Source organism: Diadema antillarum, unplaced genomic scaffold (genome assembly GCF_040938485.1).
Source record: "Diadema antillarum isolate AM-2024a unplaced genomic scaffold, OU_Dant_1.0 seq00000406_RagTag, whole genome shotgun sequence".
In the NCBI taxonomy this organism is placed as follows: Eukaryota; Metazoa; Echinodermata; class Echinoidea; order Diadematoida; family Diadematidae; genus Diadema; species Diadema antillarum.
In genome coordinates this window covers 1,350,046-1,365,901 of record NW_027271394.1, presented here as the reverse complement: position 1 = coordinate 1,365,901, position 15,856 = coordinate 1,350,046, and the positions used below count along the sequence as shown (strand labels likewise).

At 36.1% G+C, this 15,856-nt stretch overlaps 1 protein-coding gene across 1 annotated transcript; it reads left to right on the top strand.

Annotated features, from left to right (window-relative positions):
* The first annotated feature begins 1,376 nt into the window (after positions 1-1,376).
* LOC139732205 (sulfotransferase 1A1-like) lies at positions 1,377-11,786 on the top strand. The gene is made up of 7 exons (XM_071643081.1): positions 1,377-1,471; positions 4,301-4,486; positions 6,504-6,763; positions 8,005-8,137; positions 9,225-9,322; positions 10,506-10,698; positions 11,440-11,786. The coding sequence occupies exons 2-7, from the start codon at positions 4,336-4,338 to the stop codon at positions 11,547-11,549; spliced, it is 945 nt and encodes a 314-aa protein (XP_071499182.1). The 5' UTR covers positions 1,377-1,471; positions 4,301-4,335; the 3' UTR covers positions 11,550-11,786.
* The last annotated feature ends 4,070 nt before the right edge of the window (positions 11,787-15,856 follow it).

The window sequence follows — 15,856 nt, the reverse complement described above, 5'->3', positions numbered from 1 at the left end:
GACAGAGTTATTTTGGTATCTTTTCAGCGCGATTGGTTTCTCTCGTTCTATGCTTTCACAGATTGAGGGGTGTGTGCACTAATCCATGATATAGGCCTACATGAAAATTAGTAAACTTGCCTATCAATGAGGACAATGAAGCATATAATTCAATTCAATTCATCTATATTTCATTCTTCTTCTTTTTTCAACAAAACGTAACGCATAATAAATGTGGAATTACATCATAAACATAAACATTCAACTTTGCAAAAAATTAATGACACAGATAAACAAAAGAATGCATACTGGCAAAAAAGTACAAAGTTATGCTTTAGTTGAGAAAAAGAATTGAGAGGTCCACTAAAAAGCAAGCTTGTATGTTGTGAACCACTCAAAAAATGAACAAACTTATGAATTACTTATTTACAAATACTTATCACAGATATAATATACGACAGAACGGAACAAGACGGGAGAAATACATAAGACATGACACGACTTGACAAAAAAGAGGGAAAGAATGGAGGGAGAGAAAGGGAAAAAAAAAGAGAATGCCTACAGGCTGAACTAGGAAAATGGAACAGGGGGTGATTGAGAATGTGCTTCAGAGGGCTGGTACTGCACGCAGCTGTGCAAGGATTTGATGGCTATTACATAATAATCCACGTAATCCAATACGTAATAATGAAGTCAGTGATCGAAAGATTGGTGGATGGATGATGAACCCTGAGGTTGATGAGATCTAACTAATAAAGAAATATATCAGAGAGGATTTAACAGAAATGATTTCAACTTGCACTTAAAAGAATGCAAAGAAGGGGAATTTTTTATTTCACAGCTTAATGAATTCCCAAATCTAGGACCGGTGTACATAAATGTACTCTGAGCTTAAGGTTCTCAGGAGGGGCAAATGAAACCCATTAGATTGCCTAGTGGGATAATTATGAAAAAACTGGTTCCGTGGAAACATTGAATTAAAAATACTGGGAAGTGCATTTCCATTGTGATTAAACATAAACTGACCAAGCTGAAAAAAAAATACAAATCGTTAATTTTCAAAATCTTATATTTGGTAAACAATGGCTCTGAATATACCAGCCTCCCTTGAAACTTCTCCAGAATTATGAAATCTATACTAAGTGGCCCGCAGACGATAAAGCTAACAATAAATACAAAATACAAATATTTAATTTTCAAAATCTTATATTCAGTAAACAATGGCTCTGAATATACCAGCCTCCCTTGAAACTTCTCCAGAATTATGAAATCTACACTAAGTAGCCCGCAAACGATAAAGCTAACAATAAAATGGACAGTGTAAGACGGCCAAACGCTATTTCCAAATATGGAATTGTCGTGGTGTTATGTGGAAGAAACTGGACCTTGATCGGGCACTTCTTCAGAATGCGAGCAGTTCGTGTACAACCCATTTGTGTAGATATACAAGCATTCGCAGAAGTGGAACACGCGAAGTCATTAATATCGACAGGTAAGCTTTAGGACAGTTTAATAGAGAATAGCATGCTCATATTATGCCTTTTAGGAGATTGATCTCGAATCTACAATTAAAAACAAGAGCCAACGTATAATCGGATTAAACATCGTATTCTTATTCGACGTGCGGAAAGGTAGGACTGAATGCTATATCAGGTTAGAGCGTTTGCCGTGCACACACGCTTGCGCTTACATATGAAGTTACGTCTCTACTATTTTGGTCACATTCGTATCTTTTACCCAATTACCCTTCTTACCTTTTTATATACTTACAATGGGTAAGTTCAAACCGCTGTATAGCTGAAAAGAATAGCATGCTATGTATATAGCCATTTGTACGTGGTTATTTTCAATGGGAGTTGCTGTAGAGTTGAGAGGTACTTTAGTTGTGTGTATATCATATCTATCATGACAAGGAAAACAGAGACAGCAATGTGACGAGCTTTCATTGCAGAAACTAAGCAGCATTTTGTCACTTTTCGACGTCACCTTGTAAAGAAGTCCCTCATTAAATTACCATGTTACATTGCTCACCACACACCAATCCATATTTCGGGAATTTATTCATCGTTGTTAAAGCTATGATCATGACGATCATAAGATCAAATTCACGTTCTCTTCAGTCTATGTGTATAATGTGTGTACATAATGCGATCCATACCCTTTGGACTATTGTAAAATTTGTATTTCATGCTCTTGACTCGGATGATATGAAACTCGTATAAGTACCGAAAGGAGCTTAGTATGGTAACCTTTTGTTCGATTGCGCTTGAAGGTTTGGTACACATTTCTTGTTTTTCATCGCCATTGCACGAACTTTCGGGATAACGCATTTTCTTGAGTTCCTATTGTCCTGGGTAGTACATACTCATCCAGTTTTAGCAGGAATATGGAATGGAAACTAAAATGATGTCACCTTTCAGAATAAACTGATTGATTGTGTATTCACAACATTATCAGATTAACCTGCATCAGCTGGTGGTGTTATAGTTCGAGTGTACGTAGAATGTGCAGTGCACTTCAAATTCTATTAAAATTTCCTACATTTTATTTTGTCTGTAATGTCACGTTTCATAAATACGTGTTTTTTTTTTTTAGATATTGATATTACAACGATTAAGATAAGTGTTGACTTAAAATGATATGAACATGTTTATCTTCACTGTAAAGATAACTTAGCATTTTCATCCCTGACAAAGGGGGAGCAAGGCGAAAATTTGGATTTTACAATTAATGCATTTCTCTATCGTGTATGTGTTATGTTAATGAAATATGATATAATATAATACAGGTTTTCCCGGTTACTTTCATACTTTTTCCATTCAAATTCATTAAACGTGCATTCAAATTCACACAGCGCACTCACGCAGAAATATTCGGGAATTCAAATTCAGAATCCGAACGATCAATTTCATCTATGGGCGCTCGATTTCGTTTTCGTGAAATCAAATTCACGATTGGGCGTTCAATTTTCAAATGCGAGCATTGCATTTCCTACTCGTGCATTCAAATTCACGCGATAGTCATGTGATAGTCCCGATGAGCTTGTTTGGAGCGTTCGATTTCATTTTCAGGCGATCAAGTTCCTACTTCGTGCGATCAATTTAACGAGGAAAATGGAGTAGACTTTATAAGAAAGGAGAAATGGCATACACAACCAATGAATGCTTGTAAATAGTGTAATTATCATTGTTTAAAGGTTCTACATTGTTCACTGTTCATGAATTCTTTTTTTTTTTCATCTAAAAGAATCTAAATTGTAAGGTCCAATCAGCAGTGCATCCAAACAACACAACGACAATCTAATCATATTTCTTGATGATACTGCATGCATGCTTGCAACGCCCAAACACTAACCACATAATGGTAATGCATCAATTTAAAGACAAACTGACACACAATGATCTCACATAGTCCCGCAAAAGTAAATCAAGAAGACGGCAATGCACGACAAACAAGATATAATGTTCATGTATCAGTTTCAATATAGTCGAAATTGTTGGGGGTTTTTTTTCCTCGAAAGTGTCAACCAACCCTCCGTATTATGCTCGTCTGTAGGCCTATATACAGTGCCTAATTTTTGTTTGTTTGTTTCATTTTCCATCAAAGATGATGGCTGGATAACCCATATTCACCTGCAATAGCTGGTCTTCCATATGGGGCCCAGTTGGATGTTCTCTTCTTTGCGATGAATAATGAAGAGGGATCTTTTACGTGCATGAGTTGTGACTCTCCCAAACATGGGACCTCCCTTTTATGTCCAATCCGAGGGACATCTGCCTGTATATTCCTTTTTGCTAAGCGCGAGTTCAAAATTGTCAATGAACAGGTGGACCTCTGCTGCAAAATAAATAATCATCATAAATTCCAGTATATTCAAAGCCAAAAGAGAAACACATGCATACACGACCCCAAACTAACTAAATTCAGGACTTCTTTTAAATTGAATGCAGTTATTTGGAACATGGTTGCCTATTCACGAATTTGAATGACCGACGAGATTCCGTCGCCAGCTTGACATGAATTTGAATGCTTATTGATGAAATGGGTGCTCCTCTCTTAAATTTGAATGCTCCGATAGTGAATTTGAATGTTCAGATAGTGAATTTTGAATGCTCCGACAGTGAATTTGAATGCTCGGATAGTGAATAGTGAATGACCGGATTTCGAATTTGATTGCCGATTCAGTGCTGCGAGCGTGGAATGCGTGAAATCGAATGCTCGGAATAGGAACTTGAATGACAAAAGTATGACATTGACCGGGAAAACCTATACTTTCCCCATCATTTTCAAAATCATCTTCGACATTCTCCCTTTTGTCCAGTTTGCGTGATACAGGACTGACGGACACTGACCAGAATGGCAGGAACGGAACCTTCACATGCTTTAGGTATGCACTTATATAAAGGGATATTACTTCCCAATGTTGTGCTGGATTCCAGTGTAGAAGCGCTGCAGACATTTGAAGTTCGCCCCGACGATATCTGGCTCTGCACCTATCCGAAATCAGGTATACGAATTTTGCGATTTCACTCCATTTTACCACCTAACACAATCATTGACAAATATGAAGAATGTAGGTATGTCAGGATAGTGACGCTATAATGACGAGTTTCATTTGTCTAGATCGGTGGTATCCAGCCAAGACTTATATATTTTTGCTATGCATTTTTCAGGATTATATGAAAATGTAGGTTCCCTCCACACACAATTTTGTTTATCCGTCATGAGTGTACCCTTGAGAATAATGTCAATTGATTGTGTGCTATGTAAATGCTTTTGTATATACTGAACTTATAGCTTATAATTTTTGTGTCACTTTACATTGTCATTGATGGATGTTTTAAACACAACACTGTATGATTTGTGTGGAAACGTAATAAATGAAATGGAAGTGAAATGAAATGAAAAATATAAAATGTTAATTTGACATTCTGGTATCATTATGAACCATTTCTGGAGAGGCATCTGAACACGGGCATCTTCATTGACGATAACTCATGTGCCCGAGTGATCAATCTCGTCAGCGAATTGATTCCTGGCCAGTCTCTCGCCAGATGAACCTTATCGAGGGACCAAACGAGTGCATCCGGTCTGGTGACACCCGTTAAGAGCTGGATGGGTACCTGACTGCGTGAATGGGAGGAGAAACCTTCCACATTTCAGGAGAGTGTATACACAGAGTGATATCCAGCGTGCGCCATTGATGCACTGCAATGAATCACAGTGATAATGGCTCAATACGATATTGATCTTAAACAAAGAGGGATCGTTGGAAAAAAGGGTGACACCGATGACCGAAAGATCATTTTTTAAAGTCATATTCTTTTCAGGTGCACTGAACCATGCAAACGTCTATATTAGGTTTTGATTTACTCGATCTTGCAATGTGACTGAATTTCAATGAGTTTGACTTTCAGGGAGCAAATTTTTCAATTGTTTTCTTTTGCACTCTGTAACACTTTTATGACTATGTTCACTCATGCGTATATTTTGAACCTGAGTTCGCCTACCCAATTGAAAGACAAATAGATTACCTTGGATTTGATTTATAATTCATTAATTATTGTTAAAGACTTATATAACAATACTTTCTTCTTCTTTTACGTTTGCTGCGTCCTCATCAGTGTTTGTTGTAAAATTAAACAAAAAAAATATGTGGTCAGTCAGGCGTAAAATTCATTTTTATGTTACTACAGTACAATTTTCGTTGATTTAATATACATTTAATTCGAGTTTATTTCAGTGTGGTAGTGATCGTGTGAAATATCTCAACTCGAAATAGTGAATACTTTCCGTTGCTTCCGTTATTGCTGAATATGAGTATATAGTGGGATGATGCTGACATTTTACCGAACGCTTCTGTCATCTTGGGAAGAATGATATGATTGAGACAATGAAAACAGTAGATGTCGCACGATGCCGCCCGAGCTGACACGGACAGCCACAACACAACCCAGGAAACACACGCGTCTATAGCAGACAAACCTGGCGAAGACCCGAGGCCGAAAGTTTCTACCACCAGCCGGCATCGTGCGGACTGTCATCATTGTCTCAATTATATATATAGAGAAATATATATATATATATATATATATATATAGATAATATAGCGAAAACTTTGAGCAAATAAAATGGGTTTTCATTGGGATTCGAACCCGAGACCTCCGGATTACTAGATCGGTGCTCTACGACTATTGAAAGCCCTAGATCGGTGTTCGTCCCAAACCCTTAATTCTCTTTGCTCGTGTGGTCAGAAGCTATAGTGTGTGTATGTGTGTCACACACACGCATTAATCTGACATAAACCCAAATGATGCACACACACACACACACACACACACACACATATATATATATATATGTCTGTGTGTGTGCGTGTGCGTGTGTGTGTGTGTGTGTAGAAACTATGTATTAGACATGTGTGTGTACTCAACAATATTAGAAATTCAAAAATCCATTTAAAACATTACAAGAACGCTCACTTTCTATGTTCCTCTGAAACTCTTTTGTGCATCCTTTCGAAGGAACCCATTGGATGGGTGAGATTGTTGGTCTAATCCTCACCAGAGGAGTGCCAGAAAAGATGGACCGGTCACTCGCCACCAGTTGCGCGGAGATGATCGACATGAAGCAAAAGATGCCGGCTACTCGCGAGGAGGAGTTGAAGAATCCTATGGACCTTACTCCGTTTCTGGATAAGATTGCCGCGGCGCCGTCCCCGCGTCTCATCATTACCCACCTTCCTCTCCGTTTCTTACCACCAAAGCTGGAAGAAAGAGGAAGGGTACGTTAGGGGAGGTCCAGTCTGTCAATTAAGCTGTTTGTTTGTTTGTTTGTTTGTTTGTTTGTTTGGTAATTTTCTGTCTGAGAAGATGGCTGGATAGTCCATCATATTCAGCTACACTAAGCTGGTCTTCCATGAGGTCCAGTTGGATGTGAGGCGGGACCACTTTACCGGGTTAAACACCCAACTCTTTGCAATGAATGAGTGAAGCAGGATTGCGTGTGCGTGTGTCTGCATTAGTTGTCATTCTCTCACACACGGAACATCTATTTCATGTCAGTGTGTTTTACCTCTTGCTAGAGGGGACGGTAGGATTACACACCACGTTGCTCAGTGAGACTCGGGTTTCATTTAAATCTCTTAAGTCAATTTCTCAGTATCTTATGATTTATTGTCGTATCCTGATCACTGGAAATGTTAACCTTTGTGCAGTCTTGATAAAATCCCGTTCAGGTGACTAAACATATTTTCGTTTGTTTTTGTTTTGTTTTGTTTTTGTTTTTGTTTTTTACCAAATAGTGACTAAGCTTTGTTACCTTGGGTGAATCATCACTATATAATTTTTAGTGCAGCGTGTAATTTCATCACATTATTGATATCTAACTTTCTTGTATGTTCCATCATTTTTTTGTTGTTGTTGTTGATTAGTAGTCTGTTGAACTCTTAGATTATTCATCATTACTTTAGAGCTTGCACGATCCAAAAGGACCACGGTTCGATTCCCGGGTCGATCCCAATAAGCAACGTTGTGTGAAATCATACCGTCCCTTCTAGTAAGAGGCAAAACACTCTGTCCCTCGGATAGGACATAAAATGGAGGTCCCGTGTATGAGAGAGTCGCAACTCATGCACGTAAAAGACCCTCACTTCATTTATTCATCGCAAAGAGCAGGGTTTTTACCCTGTGAAGTGGTCCCACCTATCACCCAACTGGACCCTATGGAAGCTGACCTGCTATTGGAGTTAAATATAGGCTATCCAGTCATCTTCTCAGACTTAAATGAAACAAACAAACTATTTGTTTTATATACATTTGTTTATTTTCATCATCTTTTTGGGGGGGTTAAACTTCTCTCTTGAAATGACGTAGAATTTCAAACATCATGTTATGTATGATATGGAACAATTAATGAAAAAGAAATGCCTTGCGCATCATAAAAGGAACATGCATTTTATGATCGATCATGGAATTGCAAATGTGGCAAAATAAATCTTCAGACGCTTTGTGTTATTATTCACAGGTTATCTACGTGGCTCGGAACCCGAAGGATGTCCTCAACTCACTCTACAGCATGATGGTGAAGGGTAATATCGACCCAAACATGCCAAAGGACGCAGGATTGACGTTCTTGCTGAGTTCATTCATGGAAGACAGTAAGTTTTCACATGGTGTTTCTCTCGGGCAACCTTGTAAGATGGCAACCAATGTCGTTTGCTGCCCTTTCGCCATCTCCTTCTTCAAAAATCTATAATAGCATTACACTAAAGCTAAGTCTATCAGTGCATCAACTAAATACAGTTGGTTTGACACACTTTATCACGATTGTCCTTCTGGAAACTTGTTATATCTTGGTTAAGAATGATTTGAACACACTGCATGGCGATCGTCGTCATAACAATCTTCTCCAACCGCTTATAAACGCTGGCCTAATTCAAATAAATCTGTGGTCTTCCAATTTTGTCATAATTTCGCAGTTATGCACTATCAGACGAAAGGCGTTATAGTTGCTGATTTTTCAAACAGGATTCATACAATCTGCACAATTCAATTCAATTCAATTCAATTCAATTCAAAGTTTATTTCATATTTCCACAAAACATATAAGTTACATTTCTTTGACAACAGAATAAGGTAAACAGAACATTATGAATTGAAAAGAATGTACAACAATTGATTACCCGTCCTTATAGTACTTATACATTGTAATAAAATAGAAACAGAAGTGATCGAAATGAAGTACATGTATAACTTCGCTTAAGATGCGAAAAATGGAGAGACCCACTAAACAGACAGAGCTTGTAGAATATGGGCCCCTCTTTGACAATGATAATGATGATGATAATAAGAAAGACATACATACATTTATATCTACTTATAAATACATTTGTAAAGATATATGTGCGTGTATTGTAAATAAAATAGAAATGTTCTAATGCAATCACTGCTTTAAAAAAAATAAAAATTCAACCACATCAAGTTTGCTTTATTGATATATGACATACATTATATCGACACTTCCCATTATAATTTAATTCATAATGTCTTTATCCTATAGCATGTTATGGCTAGAAGTAATTATGATAGTAACGGCATTAGGCCCTACCTCAAAACGTTTTCCCTTACCACAGATATCAATGGTTAAAGTTATCTTACTTTAGTTAGGTTTGGAAAAGAACCATTTATTCCTGGTGACTACTATTACAATGTTGTTTTTTTTTCTAATTCTTTCTTGTGCTGCAGAAGCCCATTTTGGACCCTGGCGTGAACACGTCAGGGAGTTCTGGAAAATCAGGGGAGAGAAAAATGCTGGGTTTTTCTTTTATGAGAGTATGAAAAAGGTAGAAAAACAACTCGATCACTGTCATATCTCATTAAGTCCTCAAAAATTTAGCACATCCCCGAATTGTACCTTCAAATTATTTTTCTTTATCGTTAATGTACCGTGTAATTTGTATTAACGATTGTCAGTATTTTGTATTCATCAAGTTTATCAATTATTTTTCTAAAATCTTATGGGTTTTCTATTTCAGAATAAAAATGTATTTGTTTGTATATTACGCTTGCCATGGAATTGCGGAAATAAACAAATATCAACTCAAAATCAAATCAAATCATATCAATTGGCGAGGAAACTGTGACCAACAATTAACAACGGAAATGTTTACTTCGATGGTATAGATAGAGCCTAATCAAAGTGCAAAACAATCACAAGCGAAGTGTTAATTGCGCGGAATAAATTTTGGACGATATTTAGTTATATACACGTATTACGTTTTCAGTGATCCACGTTTAATAAGACCTGCTTTTCAGTTGATTGCTTTTTCCATCGTTATACATACTTTTCTGTCAAACATGGAAAGTATGCATTCCAGTTCTGTTTATTTCACTAAATTGCACATTCGTTTGATGTTAAGCTCATGATCTACACTGCAATATGTATTTCGTAAAAATTGAGGGAAAAAATAACGGTTTGTGTAATATATGATCTGGATTTTGTTTTACTATTTGGTTTGATGCAAATGAACAAATATTGAATTGATTTCAATTGAATGGAAGCATGCAGTGTGGAACATAAGTATGATACTCCACACTTTATTAAGTTCAAATCTTTCTCATGTTCCATCCTTGAAAAAAAAAAAGTATTCTACCGTATTCATGGCCCTTGTAGCAGTAGGCGTAGATATCTGCGTATACATTCGAGCAACATAGAGGATGAGCTACCAAATAGCGAACACCACAATTTCAAATTGTACCCACAAGTATGATATATTACTTCCCACTGTGGCAGTTTAGAATCTACCTATAATGATGCAATTAATCTTGAAATAAAGGGATGGCAGCCATCAAACAAACAGTCAACTTCACCATGCTTACTATGTGTACCCTGTCACGACAAAACGTCATCTATTTTCTCGCTTTTTGTATGTTTAGTTTGATCTGATTTGATACAGTACAGTGATTCTATAGACGAAAAAAGACAATAATTGAGGTCATGCAGCAATGTGTTCATTTCGCAAATAGGATCCAGTGGGCAGTGTCCGAGACGTGGCCAATCTTCTTGGCGTTGATCTGACTGCGGAGGAGCTTCAGAAGGTGGTAGAGCACAGCTCGTTCAAAGGAATGAGTAAGACGTACGCGACCGGTGAGGCTAGCGCGACAGAAGGCAACAAGGACTTCTTTGAACAGATCAAAACTTTGCCATTCTTGGGCAAAGGTAAGCCAGGACCCCCCGTTACTGCTATTTTCCTAACCTTATTCTTATCACCTCCTATGGTGTGGCAGAGTGGATAAGACTCCCGTCTCCCAATCGGAGGACCACAGTTCGATTCCTGCCCAGTGCTCCCTGGACATGATGTTTTTACCCACTATGTCCCCCTCGACCCAGATGTATAAATTGGTATGTGGCAACGCTATAGGGTAATAATGGCATGACCCTCTGGTAGGGCAGTGCCAACACTGAAGAGGCTACCCTGGATAAAGGAGATCTTATTATTATCTCCCCCTTCTCTAAGGCGTTGACCACTTCGTCTTTTACCCTTTACTTGACATTCCGCTTGTCTTTTCCCTTTCCTAATATCATTTTTCTTTCATGTACTTGATCCTTTGTTTTCAACTTATTCTCTTCCATGTTTATTGATTGTCACCTCTTAAAGTTGTTTATTATTTCTCCCCTTTTTTTCTGATTTTCCTCCTCCCCTTTTACTTCATTTCAAATAAAACAAAACCCCTCTAAACAGAATCAATCTTCCATGATGCTCATTCTTCTCCTGTATATCTCTATTGTACTTTGATTTGATGTTTTCATTTAATTTTATCATCATCTCTCAAATTTCGAAATTTTCTAGTCTTGTTATGAATTACATGAAAATTTAAAATTTTTCAAATGCTGCATTTGTAAATCACTCATGCTCTTTGGAATCCACTCTTGACAAATTGTATTTCGTTATTCTTGCAGGCTATGCTGGTCAGTGGAAGGATCGCTTCACCGTGGCCCAGAACGAGATCTTTGACAAATTTTACAATGAAAAGATGACAGCAGAAGACCCTACGTTTGAGTTTGAATGAACGTGCCATCTCTGTCAGAGTTAAAGCGTCATGCGTCCCACAAATCTAAAACATTGAGTTCTTGGCGTCCGAATCATATGTCTTAGGCTAAAGACCTTTCCTTTTCCACTCTCGTTTTCTACTTCTTTTATTTTTAACTAATCATGGTCAACACAGACATGCGCATAATCTTCACATTCCAATTAATATCGAGTATTTGCAGTCTTTTGACGATGGTATATACGACGCCAACATTAGGCAGTTGATTGATTGATTGATTGAGGCCAATTTAGGCCATTTATTCGGCAAAATAAAACACAATAACATGTAATAATGGCGTTTACAATGAGAGCCAGGCAGCCTTGAAAGCATCTTGTGCTTGTGTTAGGTTGCCTACACATGAAAATACAACTTTGCAATAGCAACATATATTACAACTGGTTCTGTGTGAAATCAAGTAAATAAAAAAAAAATCATCACATTAATACGTACATAGTATATACACACTCTCACACATACATACAACACACACACACACACACATGCAGTTTACATACTACTCTACTACTCAGTCATGGCTAACTGTTCAAAGAAAGAACGCTTCAATAAGCACTTAAATCTAGAAAGAGTTGTACTGCATTTCAAAGCAGTACTTATTGAATTCCATTCACTTACACCTGTGAACCTAATAGAGTGGGATCGTACAGTCAAACGAGTAAAGGGATACCGTAAATTACTTCGGGAACGAGTGGAATACATATGAAAATAAGAATTTGTTAGAAACATATTATCAAATACAGAAGGGAGCATACCTCTATGATATTTAAACATAAAGATAAGGATATTCAATCTGACAAGTTCATGCAATGGCAAAATCTGTAATTTGAGAAACAATGGCAGACTGGGGCTATAATATGGGGCATTACTTATTAAACGTATTGTTCGTTTTTGAAGAAGAACAAGCTTATTAATATGCACATGATATGTTTTTCCCCAGATTTCATTACAGTAATTTAAATGTGGCAACACAATAGAGTTATAAATAATAATCAATATTTTTCTTGGTAAAAAATGTTTGAGTTTTGATAAAATCCCAACGGTCCGTGAGATTTTTGAAGAAACATTGGATATATGAAGTTTCCAACTGAGGGATTCACTGATAAGTATACCTAGAAAAGATATTGATTCAGTTCTTTCAATAACATTATTATCTATCATTAAAGTATCACTATTCAACGATACTTTTTTAGTCATAGAATGAAAAATAACATATTTTGTTTTTTTATAATTCAAAAATAACTTGTTACTCTTGAACCATTCATTTAATAATTGAAGTTGTGTATTCACTGTCCTTATCAATAAAGCAATATTCTTATGTGAAAACATAACCACTGTATCATCAGCAAAAAGTGAAAACTTAAATACACGAGAACAATTTACTATATCATTAACATAAATAAGAAAAAGCAGAGGACCCAAAACAGAACCTTGTGGTACACCAATATTTACAGAGAGATAAGAGGAGCTGACACCATCGACCATCACATACTGTTTTCTATTGGACAAATAATTTTCAAACCACTGTAACTGTACACCTCTCACTCCATATAGATACAATTTCTTAAGTAGAATCTTGTGGTCGATGGTGTCAAATGCTTTAGACAAATCCATGAAGACTCCACAACAATAATTACCATCATCAATTTTCTGCAAAATATAATCTGTGAAGGATATTACGCTAGAACATGTAGAGAAATATTTTCGAAATCCAAATTGTTCTGGTATCAATATATTATTTTTGGTTAAAAAATTAGAAAGACGATTGTACATTAATCTTTCCAAAACTTTAGCAAAAATAGAAAGAATTGCAACCGGCCTATAATTTTCAATACATTCTGGATTATCCTTCTTAAATAACGGGACAATTTTAGCTATTTTAAGATTATCAGGGACAATACCAAACTGCAAAGATAAATTATAAATATAACAAAGAGGTTCAACAAAACAATAAATGCATTCTTTTATAATTCTTGGCGCAATATCATCAGGACCGCTTGCCTTTGAACTTTGAATAGATAAAGATATATCTACTATTTCATGAGTAGATACTGGTGTACAGAAAAAAAGAGTTACTGTTTTGATATGAAAAATAATCAGTAAAATCACGCGAAGTGTTCGGTACTGATGATGAGAGTTTTGCTCCAACATTAACAAAATAAGAATTTAACTGTTGCACAATATCCTGTCTCGATGTAAGCTTCACATCATCATGATACATACATTGAGGTAGTGAGTCATCTTTCTTCCTTCCAAGTACATCATTTATACATTGCCATGTTTTCTTCATATCACATTTTAAAGAAGTAAACTTATCAGTATAATATCTATATTTTGAATATCGTATAATGTTTGTAAGTCTATTTCTGTAGTTCTTGTAATTCTCAAAATATATAACACTTGGATTCTTCAAACTCAATTTATACAACTTATTCTTTTCATTTATAGATTTCAATATACCTTTTGTAATCCAAGGCTTTCTACAACGTGGGCTAGTATTTAAAGGAATAAACCGCAGTGGAAAACAACTATTATATACAGAGGAAAACATTTCAAAAAAGATATCATAACTTTCATTTACCCCTTTCTGGTTACAAACATTTGACCAATCAATTAATATCAATTTTTGTTTGAATAATGATATATTTTCATTTGTTATACATCTTTTCCTAATATATTTCTTTCCTTTATCAACCACAGCCATACATTTTGTTTTAGATATACAAAAGACTGGAAAATGATCGGAAAGATCGTCATAGATGATACCAGTCTGGAACTGATAATTCAACAAAACATTTGTATAAATATTATCAATCAAAGAAGCATGTTTGGTAGATACACGAGTTGGTTTTGTAATCAAAGGGTATAAATTAAACGAATACATCATATCCAAAAAATCTTTTGTTTTATTATGTATGCCAGATTTTAATAAATCGATATTGAAATCTCCTGTGAAGTAAATATCTTTCTTTTCACATTCCAATTTTTCTAATACATTACGCATTTTGTCAGAAAACGATGATATATCAGTATTTGGTGGTCTGTAAATACATGCTACAATTACAGACTTTTTCTTGATGACTATTTCAATAAACAGCATTTCATAATCTGGTGTAATACATGATAAATCCTTGCGTAATATATGTTGATAATCATTGCGGATATACATAGCAACTCCACCGCCAGCCTTCTGAGTTCTAAACTTATAAAACAAAGAATAATTATCAATATTATAAAATTTAACATTTGTATTTTCGTTAAACCAAATCTCAGAGAGTGCTATAACACTGAAACTATAATCAAGTGATGAAAGCATCACATTAAACTGATCAAAATTTTTGGGGAGACTTCTCACATTTAAGTGAAAAACTGAGAAATCTGATTGCTCATAAGAAAATCTGGAACGGAAATCTTCATCAAACATATATTGACATTTAAATCTTGCTAATATTTGATTATCATCTTTAGTATCTGTATCATACGATATTTCATTATCAAAATTCACTGAATTTATTTCAAAAGGATTTATTACAAGTGAATAAAATTTTGATATATCTACATTTTTTGACAAATGAAAGTACTGATAAAGGGTAAATTTGAATTCGTTGTCATCACATATGTGATTAAATGGTAGAATTTCTGAAACACAAGATATACACAGCCATGACTGAGTAGAAGTACTGCAATGCACACACACACACATTCACTGAACAAAGTAATAAACCAATACCAGAAAAGAAATAAACAATACAATCTGTACACGAAAATGTGGCTTAAAACATGGAAGTAGCCCAGAATACATACAAACAATAAGCTCTCTGAGGAAGTAACAAGAGTATTGGCAGATTACATCTATAGAATGAGGTCATCTTCACTTCGTATCATCTTTTTCACAGTTTTTCCACCACTAGCAGGCAGAAGGGCGATGACCTTGCCATCTACTGTCCACGCTGCCAGAACCTTTCTGTTCTCTCGAGTTTTTGCCAGGAGTGCTTGGTTTTTGACTGTCAGATCCTCCACAATGGAAATTCCAGATCCCTTCAGCTTCCTCCTGTTCGCAAGTATTTCACGTCGCTTTTTGTAGGCCGATAGCTTCATGATGATTGATCGATGGTGTCTTGTTTGTTCCCGGGCGTTTGGTGTTGTCGTTGACTTTGGTGATTTTCCAGTGCGGTGGCAGCGATCTACATCTCCTGGCGTCAAGGTGATACCAAGCCGATCACGGATGATGTCTGCTGCAGTGGCCTCAGTGTCTTCGCCAGGCCTCTCCT

Excerpts from the sequence above, each read along its gene's own strand:
- LOC139732205 (XM_071643081.1), top strand. The coding sequence starts at position 4,336 with ATGGCAGGAACGGAACCTTCACATGCTTTAGGTATGCACTTATATAAA. Across the intron at positions 8,138-9,224 it reads GAGTTCATTCATGGAAGACA|AAGCCCATTTTGGACCCTGG; the intron begins GTAAGTTTTCAC and ends CTTGTGCTGCAG. Across the intron at positions 9,323-10,505 it reads TTTATGAGAGTATGAAAAAG|GATCCAGTGGGCAGTGTCCG; the intron begins GTAGAAAAACAA and ends TTTCGCAAATAG.